The sequence below is a fragment of the Mastomys coucha genome, unplaced genomic scaffold (assembly GCF_008632895.1).
Source record: "Mastomys coucha isolate ucsf_1 unplaced genomic scaffold, UCSF_Mcou_1 pScaffold14, whole genome shotgun sequence".
Taxonomy (NCBI): domain Eukaryota; kingdom Metazoa; phylum Chordata; class Mammalia; order Rodentia; family Muridae; genus Mastomys; species Mastomys coucha.
The window spans coordinates 106184605-106196887 of record NW_022196896.1 but is presented as its reverse complement, the minus strand read 5'-3'; the positions used below and the strand labels follow the sequence as shown (position 1 = coordinate 106196887).

Here is a 12283-nt window from a genome sequence, read left to right as displayed (position 1 = left end):
GTCTCAGAGACAGGAAGATCCCATGGGCTCACTAGCCATCTAGTCCAGCCTACCTTAGTGAGCTCTAGATCATGGGAGATCCTGTCTCAAATGACAAAGTGGATGATAGCTGAAGATCAGTCTTCAAAGCTGACATCCAGACTCCACATGCACATCTGCACCTGTATAGCCGTGGCCTCCTCTTCCCACATGCATCCATAAAACACAAAATGTAAATTCATTTTTGCTTTAGAGCAGTGGTTCTCAACCTGTGGGCCACAACCCTTTTGGGACAGATATCAAATACCCTTCAGATATTTACATTACAATTCGTAACAGTAGCAAAATCATAGCTATGAAGTAACAACAAAAATAATTCTATGGTTGGGGGTCATCACAGCATGAGAAACTGTACTAAAGGGTCACAGTATTAGGAAGGGTGAGGACCATGAATCTAAAAGGTTCACTTTTCTTTTTTCTTCCAGCTCATCAAAGCAGTGAGCCAGTTAATAGCTGATGCGGGAATCGGGGGTTCTCGCTTTCAACACTCCCTTGCAATCATGAACAACTTTGCCAATGGAGATAAACAGATGAAAGTAAGAGATGCTTCATGGGCTTTTTTTCTAAAGAATCAGAAATAAAGGGAAGTGGGGTTTTATTTGACGTATCAAAACCACGAGGTACCTATGAATTTTGTACATAGTTTAGCAAGATTTTGACCACTCATATTCTTTGCTTATTTAAATTGGAATTGTTAGGTCTCAAAACTTTAAGTACATGATGTTTTAGGCAGATTTCTGAGATCTTTGTTATATAACAAAATTTACCAGATGCACCATCATTTATTCATAATCATCATAAGCACACTTATCTTTCCCCCTACTTATTATTTTAGTGCCTTTGGAAGACTAAAGGTAGAAAAGGCTTCAATCATACCTTGATCTAGAGATCAAGAGAGCGCTTTGAAGTCCCCACACGCACAACCCCATTGCTTTATTGCATCAGTTAATTGCTTCCCTTACAGCTGTCTCTGGATTCACCTCTGAAAGTATAAGGACATTTGGTGTTAGGGGTAGGAAGGCCCTTCTTCAGACACTACCAATTCAAGTAAAACGGGGTGCCCTTGATCTCCATATTTATCAAGAATATGATTGGTCAGTCCAGGGCCACATGCCATCAAGAGGAATAACATCAAAACGTGTTTAAATGACATAGACGAGAGTCAGAGAGAACTGACTTTCAAGGGCATTCGGGAAAATATTTCTAGGCAGTTGGGCTATAAGACAATAAAGTTGGCCATGCTTCTTATCACCAAATGTCTGAATATAATCACAGTTATAATGTACAGGATGCAGGCATTTATGAGCATGTGGTAACAAGCATTAATTAAGAGTCTAGGTTGAAGTTAACAGAGGAATGCGGAACAGGTAGTGACCCAGGCTCTCTCTCTCTTTTCCAAAGAACAGCAATTTCCCAGCAGAGGTGAAAGATCTGACTAAACGTATAAGGACTGTTTTGATGGCCACAGCCCAGATGAAGGAGCATGAGAAGGACCCTGAGATGCTGGTGGACCTTCAGTACAGCCTAGCAAACTCCTATGCAAGTACCCCTGAGCTACGGAGGACCTGGCTGGAAAGCATGGCCAAGATTCATGCTAGAAATGGAGACCTGTCTGAGGTGATGAGCGAAGGCTCACTCATTCTTCATCAACACTGACTTCTTTATATGAATAATTGGCTTTTAATGTACATCACGTAGTATAAAATGTACCATATAAATTCCATCAATATAAAAATATAATCTATATATCAAGTACAGTTACTCTATATGTAGGGCTCAATGTCAATCTGATTGTAAGTAGAGGACATCAGATTGTGGCCAGATTTAGAGGTGGCAACATCAGTTGTTTGAAATGCAGTGTACAAATAGATGTCTAAAACTTCATTCTAAAAACAGTGTTGTTCAAAGTATTAAAAAATATATATCAATTATATCATAGTAAATATTCTGTGTTTTCAAACTCGTTCCCTAAAATTGGAGTGGAGCAGGGAAACTTGCTGCTTTGGTAAGTTTATCAAGGTTTGTATGAATCATCCGTGGAGAAGAAAGTTCCCTGTGTGAGGATTATAAATCAATACTTGACTTTTCTGTAGCAGTTACAATGCTGGATAGATTTCTGCACAGCGATGTGGCAATTTATAGCATCCAGGGGCTTCTCAGTTATCACTAGGGAAGTTCTGCCTTTCCCAGAACTATTCCCCTGTAGGAATAGGAGACAGAACTTCTAGGAGAAGCCTAAAGCCTAAAATTTTATCTAGAATAATCCTAAAAGATAAGCATTTGGCAATCATGGACTCTAGGACAGAAACCAGAACCCTGGCCTCACATCAGTTTGGTGAAGATTTCCAGTTCCGATTAACTTATCTGAGATGGCAAAATCCATTTATGAAAACTTAAAAGAAGAAATCTTAAGCCCTGGGACCTTCATCAAGTCGATAGTTAATGTATGCAGCAGCGATAGAAGCGTCTGGAGGAGAAATGAAGTATCACCCGTGTCGACAGTTTGAGGAGAACCTGCCTGTTACATTAACTTGCACACTATAACCAAGTGCTAAATGATGAGGCAGCTATTCTAAAGGCAAGAGAAACTAAAGAGGAGCCAGCATTAGAGGCAGAAAGTTTGAAAAGGCAGACATTTTCTATTTCCATTTTTTCTCCAGATACTAGAGTCTATATGTTTGAGAAGAAAAGAGATACATAGCTTTTAAGTAGCAGTAAATTATGATTAGATATTAATAAAGGGAGGAATGTTATTTTTGTGGGAAACTTGTTTAGGATGGCTCATTCATCCCATTTCAAATCTATATCAGGAAAAATAAATAAAAATTTTCCCCAAATATTTATTTTATTCTTGATGATAAACTTTGAAAAAGTCCAATAGATTGACGTTTTCATGTCTTTCAAAATGAAGAGTTAGTCTACATGACATATTCTGAGAGAGCACACTGACTCCCCTTGAGAAACCACGGGTCCTTGAAATCTCTGTTTTCTGTTCTGTTGTAGGCTGCAATGTGTTACATCCACATAGCTGCACTTATTGCAGAATACCTGAAGCGCAAGGGTAAGAGGGCCTTGTAAAGGGGCTAAGAGCCTGGAGATCATCATACCAGAACCTAACCCCATAAATGCATTAAACTTATGACTTATTAAATAATATTCACTTTTATAGACATTTATTATTATGCTGTACTTTAATATTTTTAATTCTATGATGTTACCAGCATATTCATTTGATGTACAGTGAAGCTAACTATATGGTCAACTTCTTAATTCAAAATGATGATGTTGATGTCTCATTGATTAACAATTTGTGATTCCATAAACTTGTATTAACAAGAACATTCAGCCATGCCCTAACCTCATCTTGCACTACCATAGGTTACTGGAAAATGGAAAAGATTTGCACACCACCCCTGCTTCCAGAAGACACCCACCCCTGTGATAGCAACTTATTACTAACAACTCCAGGCGGAGGAAGTGAGTGGATCTAACTGGGCTCATTTGCCTTTGATGCTGAGGAAATCAACTTTACAGCTTCAGGAAATTTCCATAAATGTGTTCTTAGAAGTAAAAGCCATGACCTGAAATCAGGTCAACAGAACTTACTGTATAAAAAGCTTAACTCAGACCACTCAGAAATCACATCCTAAACTTAACGAGTTTAGCTTTCTTCTCAGTTCTCAGCAAATAGAATATTGTCCAGTCTTCAGGATTATGAATTATGGTCATGCCTATCTGCAAGCTGGTCTGCCATTGAAATTTTAGCTTGAAAGTGAGAAGCTATGCAAACTTGCAAGAAGAATCTAATTTGAGTGTAATAGTTCATTCAAAGTAAGGGTGTAAACAGATACATTTAGATAGATGTATATGCCTTTATGATTGGTATATTATATTTTACTTCTTAAAGACTATGTATCTTAGTGATAGAGTAATTGCCCAGCAAGTATAAAGCTTGGTGTTTGATTTTCCAGCATTGCAAAATTAACAACAACAACAATAACAATAATAATAATTTACTTTAACAATTTATAATATATGATTGATGATATTTATTTACTCTCATTAAAAATATTCCACCCTAAAGGTCTAAAATAACATTTTGTAAGAACTATACTTTCTTTGCATAAAAATGTGGCTGTATCATTCATACATTTTATCTAAAATCTCTTTACAAGTTCCTTCAAGTCCAAAGTTTCTGAACAACAATCTACATGGTAACATTTTTTCAACTTGCAAATTGCTGTTGAAAACTCAGTGTAGAGTTTGAATCAAAATACCCAAAGAAAATGAAAATGGACTTTGATTTTCAATATTTCAGAAGCACAATTCCATTCCTATCATTTAAGCCTGACTACATTTTCAAAAGGTCACAGTGGATTTTCCAAATAATGCATTAGAATCAAATCACCTGAATGAACTGTGAGATAGTGAGGTCTCTTGCTTGGGGCCCTCAGAAAAGGCAGATGTACACCACAGCAGCAGATCCACCTTAAAATCCTTCTTACTGTCATGTGCCAAATGCACACTGGTTTTTATATGCAAGTCATCAGATATCACTTTATTTAACATGCCTTCCAGCTCAGCCATTGATCATTTAGGTCCTGCAGGGCAACGTAAAGACTTGCACATTTTATTAAAACCAAACTGAAGAAAACTGATAAAACTCAAGTGTCAGTTCATGTCCCAGTTGCTTCTGTGACTCTTAAATACTCAAGCATTTTAGACAGTCCATGTTATATGGAAGGTAATACTGGCAATACTATGCCATATCTATTGAAGAGGGATATACTTATGAGTGAATGTTGAAATGGGAAGGTGAACCCTCATGAACACATATTGATATTTACCAGCACATATCTGAATCTCAATGATAAATTTGAGATCTCTAATATGATTTTATGTTATGAGGTTTCAAAGCTGGAAAAGTAAATGACACCTTTCTTTCAAAGTGCATCTGATAAAAAAAGAAAAATCAGTAAACACAGGCAATGCCAGAAACCATGATCAAACTATCATGTGCCTTTCATAATACTGCCAAGACTAACCTCATGAAGCAACCCATTTCCTAATCCCAATACGAATTGCCTAAAATAATATTTCATTGTCCTTGATCCCATCCCAAGGCATGTTCTCTATGGGATGGCCAGCGTTTCTGAGCATTACCCCAAACATTAAAGAAGAAGGAGCAATGAAAGAGGATTCTGGAATGCAAGACACACCGTACAATGAGGTTAGAAGCAAGTGATCTACTATCATTGATTAAGTTTAAAAATGCATTGAATTATGATTTTTATGTGCATCCAAAGGTCAGATAATGTAGTTCTATGTTATGGCTTTAATAAACAAAGTGATGTTGAGGCTCAAATAAGACAGAGATTAATAGATATCAAGTTCCATGGGTAAAGCATAATCTTCATTGAAATTTTAAGCTAGGCCTGAATTATTTCACTCCGATGAACTCAGATGTATACGGCGTACTCTTCCATAAGATACACAATCTCTGTGCTCTGATAAAATGTAGTAAGGATGCTCATGTTTTTATGAACTTGGCAGAGCAGTTTCTTACACAAGTTTATTTATTTACAAATTTGGTTCACATTTTCTGTGGGGAAGCTTTCTGATATGTAAGGTGGTCAGCTCTCATGAAAAAGCAGTTTTCTAGCAGGAATCCCATAAAAACAATTCTGGTGAATAAAACAGTTTCCTTCACCAAGAAATACAGTATTCCATAAGCTATTTTTTTTTAAGTCTTAATGCTATAGAGATGTGGAAAAATATTGATTTTTATGAACTTTAGCTTTGTGCATATTATATATGATTATAGTAAATTAAAATACATGCTATCAGAAATGTTCAAACAATATTATAAACTTGCTTTAGAGATTATATGATTTCACATAGTTGGACATATTAATTAACCTAACACCACTCTGAAAGACATTGTATTAAGGGCAGGAAAACAAAGCTTAATCGGGCACAATCTCTGCTTTTGAAGAATTCAGAATTTTGGAAGTAAAATCTTCCTTCAGTGTGAAAGTAGCCCGTTCCAAATACATATCCAATAACTATGCATGAGGCATTGTGTTTTTGTAATTAGAAGATGATAGTTTTCTACGTGAAAGTGGTTGCAATGCAAGTGACTAGGCATCAGTAAAAGCTTTCTATATTTGATTCTAAATGATGATATTAGAACAAGGTATTGTAGCTTGATTTGCTACTCTGTGGGTTCTTCCTCTTCCACCCTTCTCCACCCCTTTTCGTGCACCCTTTCAACCACCTAACACGAGCTAAGAGAGAACAGACATATAGAGGGGAAAGGAAAGAAATCTTTGAAAAAAGTCAGGGGTCAGAAAGAAGGCAATGTTATCATTAGACCACTTCCCACTGATTAGGGGGGTCAAGTTCCTTGGGGCAAGTTTGCTCTTTGCCATCAGGATATCTAATTTCTTCCCATTGTTGTTTCTTCTCTGTGCATGACAACCTAACATTTATATACCCTGTATATATACCTAGGGTTTATATACCCTGTAAAAAGTACCCAGAATTTCAAATGTCATACAGTCACAGAAACTATCTGCAGCTGGCAAAGTCACACCCCAGGCAAAGCATGAGGCAAATCATAGTCAACTGCTATGTCCAATCAGAAGCAGCCCCATATCCCATACCTGGATTAAAACAAAAACCTATTCTTATAGTATTTCTGTGTTTTTTAATTCCAAAATTCTTACTACACGGTGTCACACAGGAATGGAATGTTCTAGTGTGTACAGCAGCACCACAGGCAATCGAGTAGAGGGCTGAAGCACTCTAAGAATGGGGAGAGAGAGGTAGAAACCTGGAGCCAGAGTAAAATAAACCACAAGGGCAGAGTGCTAAAAAGGGATTGTGGACCATCCTGAGTGTCAGTCTGGAGAGATCAGATAGTGTTATATAAACTAGACTTCCACAAAGGCTCATAGGCATGAAGATTTCATGAGCGCATTTATGTTTTACCAAGGAATATCACTTTACAGCAGACATTGGAGAGAAACACCTGTTTGCTAGAAAACTACTCCAGGTCTAGGAGTGAAGGGCAGGGGTAAGAGCTAAGCATCAGTGACAATAGCAATGGAAAGAAGGGAAAAGGTCTGAGCTTAGTGCACCTGCTTCCTGCGTTAGGAGATAATGAGAAGAAGGGAATCCAAGATGGCACTGCGATCCCATGGTGGGCTGTAAATGTCAGTAATAAAGATCTGGAGTCAAGATATGACACTGAAAAGACTTAAGGCTGAAATTGTTTCAGAACCAAGTTTCAGAAATGAGCCACATCTTTACACATATTAAAAAACATCCTATTCTCCGGGGACCTTGCAGAACATCCTGGTGGAACAGCTGTACATGTGTGTGGAGTTCCTTTGGAAGTCTGAACGATATGAACTCATCGCTGATGTCAACAAGCCCATCATCGCTGTCTTTGAAAAGCAACGAGACTTCAAAGTATGTGATCTAAGCTCCGAAAAACCACAAGCCTTTTTTTTTTTTAACTTTAAGTTGACAAATGGCGTACAGCATTGAAACATAATGACGTTCTCCCTTCCATGTCAGCTTTTTTTCTCACAAAACCCTCTGGTTTTTGGTTTCAGAAACTATCAGATCTCTACTATGATATCCACCGGTCCTATCTGAAAGTGGCAGAGGTGGTGAATTCAGAGAAGCGATTGTTTGGTCGTTACTATAGAGTGGCATTTTATGGGCAGGTAAGTTCCTTAGAAGTAACATCGGCTAAACGCTCCATTCAGGAATAGAATGTCTTCTATTCTTTATAAGACATCTGATGACATGCACCAGTAGACTGGGGGAGGGATTAGTCAGAACCTATATGGGTGTTTCTATGAATGTGACCATTTATCACTTTTCCCATAGTAATGTATTAAGCACATATAGGTAGAGAAATCTATGAAACTTATTACAAGTTAAGCTAAAAAAAAAGAATGAGCTCTAACTTTTGGAAGTAGAAAAGGCTTCTTCCTAATTATTCTCTGTTTTGCATTCTCTCCTAATATACCTAACAGGTTTATGTGATAGATTAAAGTGAAATTGAATCAGACATGCTTTAAGAAATCACATTCATAACACTTTAAATTGACTACCACTTCCTACCATTGACTTTAAAATCTTGTAAATTGTATTTCCTGTTTCTTTCAAAGCAGACCGTCACAGGGCTATGTTGTTTCTTAAGTCACAGGTCAACATTATTTTAAAGTCAACCTTCACAATGTACTGTATCAGCAATGAATAAGTTTAAAGATGTTAGCTAGACTAGCATTGGCCTCAAGAGACGTATTACGCACTACCTATGAGTAGCTCTACATAGTGATGCTTTAAATGGTATAAACCCAGGAACATCATGGTCTCTTTTCCAAAAGGCTGTGTCATTCTTCTGTCTCAGCAGAAGTCTTCCTGACGTTTATAGACAGATGCACCAGCCTATCTTATATTCATAGTGGCTCTCCAAACTCTCGCTTGCTTTCCTCTCCCTCATGTGAGGCATGATTGCTCACAACTTCTTGTTCTCCACAGAATATCTTATGACTACAGATAGAGTCTGGTCCAGTGTTGTGATTACAGATACTTTTTTTCCCACTTTATCACTAAAGATAGCTTTAAGACTAACTTTTGATTCTGTCTACCTGGAAAGGACCCACAAGTAGTTACCTCCATAATCAGTCTCATCCTACCTGGATATTTATCAGTTCTAAACAGCCTCACAAATGCAGAGTCAGAGAAACTTAATGGTATGAGAACAGTCTATAAGGAAAAGGGTAATTATAGGCATGTGGAAGGGGAGCATAAAGAATGTAAGCTAGCTTCAGTGTATCTGTTGAGGAAGGAAGAAATGTAAAGGACCCTCAGATGAGAGGAGATGGTATTTGAGAAGAAATAAACAATGTGTGACCTTGGCAACACATTAGCAAGAAAAATAACAGAAAATCACACCAAGAAGGGATCTGGGGGTTGAATGACTGGAGGAAAAACTAAGGCTAGCCTAGCAGCAGAACATTGACCGGTAGGGGGCGCTTTGCTAGCCAGGATAGAATGGCAAATTTTTGCCAGTGAAAAAGAAATGAAGTTCCATTAATGGCCTGGTCGTGCAAACCAGCATGTGAGATGTGAGCTGGTGAATACATGGAGTGAGCTTTGCTGCCTGCCAACTAGTTTTTAATGCAGATGTTTGCTCTTTTCTTTCTTTGGTCTTGATTGTTCCAGGCTGTGGTAAGTTCATCTTCTCTGTGTCCCTTTGCATGCACTAATAATCCTCACACTTCCCTCCTTACAGCTTTACTGAACCTTAACACTTGTGTAAAGATCGACATTTGGTACAAAGTGTGAGAGAGCTGCTTTGATTTGTTTTGGAAGCATCTTTCATTTCTTGAGCTAAATTCTGTTTATTTCAGCTGCCTGAATTACAAAAAAAAAAAAATCATTTTATGCACATTATCTTTCTCCAAAAGAATAGAGGATGCAATATAGAAGTTTTACACACACACACAAGACAGATATGAACATCATGTATTTTAAATAGATGCAGAATAGACTCACTACTAGAGATCACCTTCTCACTTGATCTATCATGAATCAAACCTTATGGCAGTGGTTCTCAACCTTCCTATCACTATGACACTTTAATACAGTTCTTCATGTTGTGGTGACCCCACACACACACACCATAAAACTATTTGCTACTTCATAACTGTAATTTTGCTATTATGAATCGTAATGTAGATATCTGATATGTTGGATATCTGATATGTGAGACCCCCCCTAAGGGGGGGTCAAGACTCATGGGTTGAGAACCACTGCCTTATGGTGTGAAAAAGGTCAGAAGAAGGATCTAGAACATAATCAGAACGGAGATTACTTGCCAGTATCAAAAGCTCTCAGAAAACCGTCTTTGAGATTGTGTATCTTTAGCCATTATGTTAATGTACAAAAATGTCTTTATGTAGTCTGATATAATTATTGTCCACTAAGATAGAAAGTAATACTCTTTCAAGATCCACACTGTCACCATTTAGCTCTTCTTATGTGAACAGTGCATACTTTTTTTTTGTAATTCTTTAAATTCCTTCCCACCTCCATGCCATATGAGTATTTTATACCTTCATTTACAAACTTGGACTCATGAGTCCTTAACTGACCTACTAGAAAAATACTCAGAAAACCATGTACTAAATAGACAGAGGGGGCCATTGGGGGATGCTGCTTTCAAATGACCTAACTTTGTTCGTTTTGCAGATTTCTTAAAAACATGCTGCTGGTGCATCTGATTTCTTTTGTAACACTGGCAGGATTATCAATTGTCTTTGGTTAAGGAAAATAAATCCAATTATAGCTTAAAAGAGAAAACATTTTGTCATTATTTGGAGACCTGATATTACCTAAGACCTGACAATATTACCTAAGTGTGGCCCTCCATACGTTTCACCATCAGCGCTGCCTTTGAACAAGGAGCACCTGTGGAGTTCATCCTGATACGCTGCAAATTAGAACTTTAATGATCATTATGCAAATGATATTCAAATGCACACACCAGGGCGCCAACCAGCAAGTATGACTTGTGGTATTCAACCGGAATAGACAGCTCCCATCCCTTCTCCTTGATGAGAAGCAAACCAAAGTAGATTTGCACATCCTCCTGAGCCTGTGTAGAATGCAGGTTCAAGAGCTCAGAAAGGAACTACATGGTGCATGATTAGCATAATACCCATCCTCAAAAAAAAAAACCTTCTTATTCGAAATGGCATTTTATATTCCTCTAAAACACACCTTTTCACATCATCCACATTGATGCATCTTGCAGTCACACTAAAACAATGTTGTGAATATAATATGAAATAGGCTGTAGGTCTTTACAGCGTCCTTTGAGGACATGTTAGAGTTCTCTGTGGACAAGTGTTTTCATTTTATTGTACTGGCTAGCGTATTTAATATTAACCAAGTTTGTGATGAGTCAGACATTAGCAAATAAGTTGAAAACTCTTTTTTCACAGCAGGGACTTTTTTATGTAAAAACATGCAAGTCGTGCATAGCATGGAGTTTCTCACACAGCAGCTGGCATCACTGGCTGCAGATCTAACAGCCTGCAGAAAGCATCCTTCCAAGTTCCCACAAGGATCCATTGCCAGAGTAAGGAAACAGCAGTAGCAATCAAACCCTGGCTGTAATCAATGAAACCCTTAGGAGCTGTCCTTTAGCAAGCCAACAAATGCTTGTTGCATAGCTTCAAACATCAGTTACCCCTGGAATTAATTAGCTGAAAAAACTTGGCAGGGGAGATTTATTCAGTGCATCAGTGGTTATAGATTGTATGACTCTAAATTGTGCCTCCTTTGGTGTAGATGCCTTTCAGAATGTGAGTGAAAAAGAACTTGAAGGGAGGGGGGACATACATGTGTAAATAACATCTCCACTCTGGAATGTGATATACTCGTTCAGCACTTTGCCTATATAAAAGTTGCTGATCTATCTCTCTATCCATCCATCCATCCATCCATCTATCTATCATCTATTTCTTTCTATCTATCTATCTATCTATCTATCTATCTATCTATCTATCTATTTATCTATCTGCAACTCATGTGTGTGAGAGTTTAAACATAACCAATGAATTCCTATTTACCAAGAAAAATTTCCCTGCCGTCTCGTGTCTTCCTGTGTCAAGGCATTTAGCCTACTACTAACATTTTCTGTACTGATTCTTCTTGAACTGCATTGTTTTATTTGTGAACTTTGGACCATTCTGCAGCAGGGGTACTTATATTTGACATCCTAACTCCAATCCAAGGACACCTCAATATTCTGAAGAGCTTATAAAGAAAAATCTAGAAGGAATCAATAATTTTATTTGTCCTTTCATTGAAGTAGATTTTTATCCATATTTACTACCTTGAGGTTTCATAGTTTGTGTGTTACCTCTACTGACCCCAATTACTTGCTTAACTAGAATGTGCTGCTTCAGAAGGACAACATATTAAGGCATATACTGCATTATAAAAATGCCTTTGGAAAAAATCAAACCAGCTAGAGCAATGCACAGGCCACATTTTCTATTGTCTGGAAATGCAGCCAACTTGGACACAAAGCAAGTGGAAAACTGCCTCTTGGTTTGCATCACTCACACCCCACTTTATTTTTTTTTATTTACATGTAAATTTCTCCAATCCCAGTTTCCCCTCCAAAAAACAAAGAAACAAACAAAAACAA

General features: G+C 37.7%; 1 protein-coding gene across 11 annotated transcripts in view; it reads left to right on the top strand.

The window, feature by feature from the left end:
- Positions 1-12283, top strand: part of Dock10 (dedicator of cytokinesis 10) — a 254449-nt gene that overhangs the window by 223788 nt on the left and 18378 nt on the right. For all 11 annotated transcript variants that reach the window (XM_031368152.1, XM_031368151.1, XM_031368153.1 and 8 more), the window contains exons 44-50: positions 465-575; positions 1441-1656; positions 3043-3100; positions 3418-3516; positions 5163-5269; positions 7393-7515; positions 7662-7775. In XM_031368152.1, coding sequence (XP_031224012.1) covers positions 465-575; positions 1441-1656; positions 3043-3100; positions 3418-3516; positions 5163-5269; positions 7393-7515; positions 7662-7775 — 828 coding nt within the window. The remainder of the gene's footprint in view (positions 1-464; positions 576-1440; positions 1657-3042; positions 3101-3417; positions 3517-5162; positions 5270-7392; positions 7516-7661; positions 7776-12283) is intronic.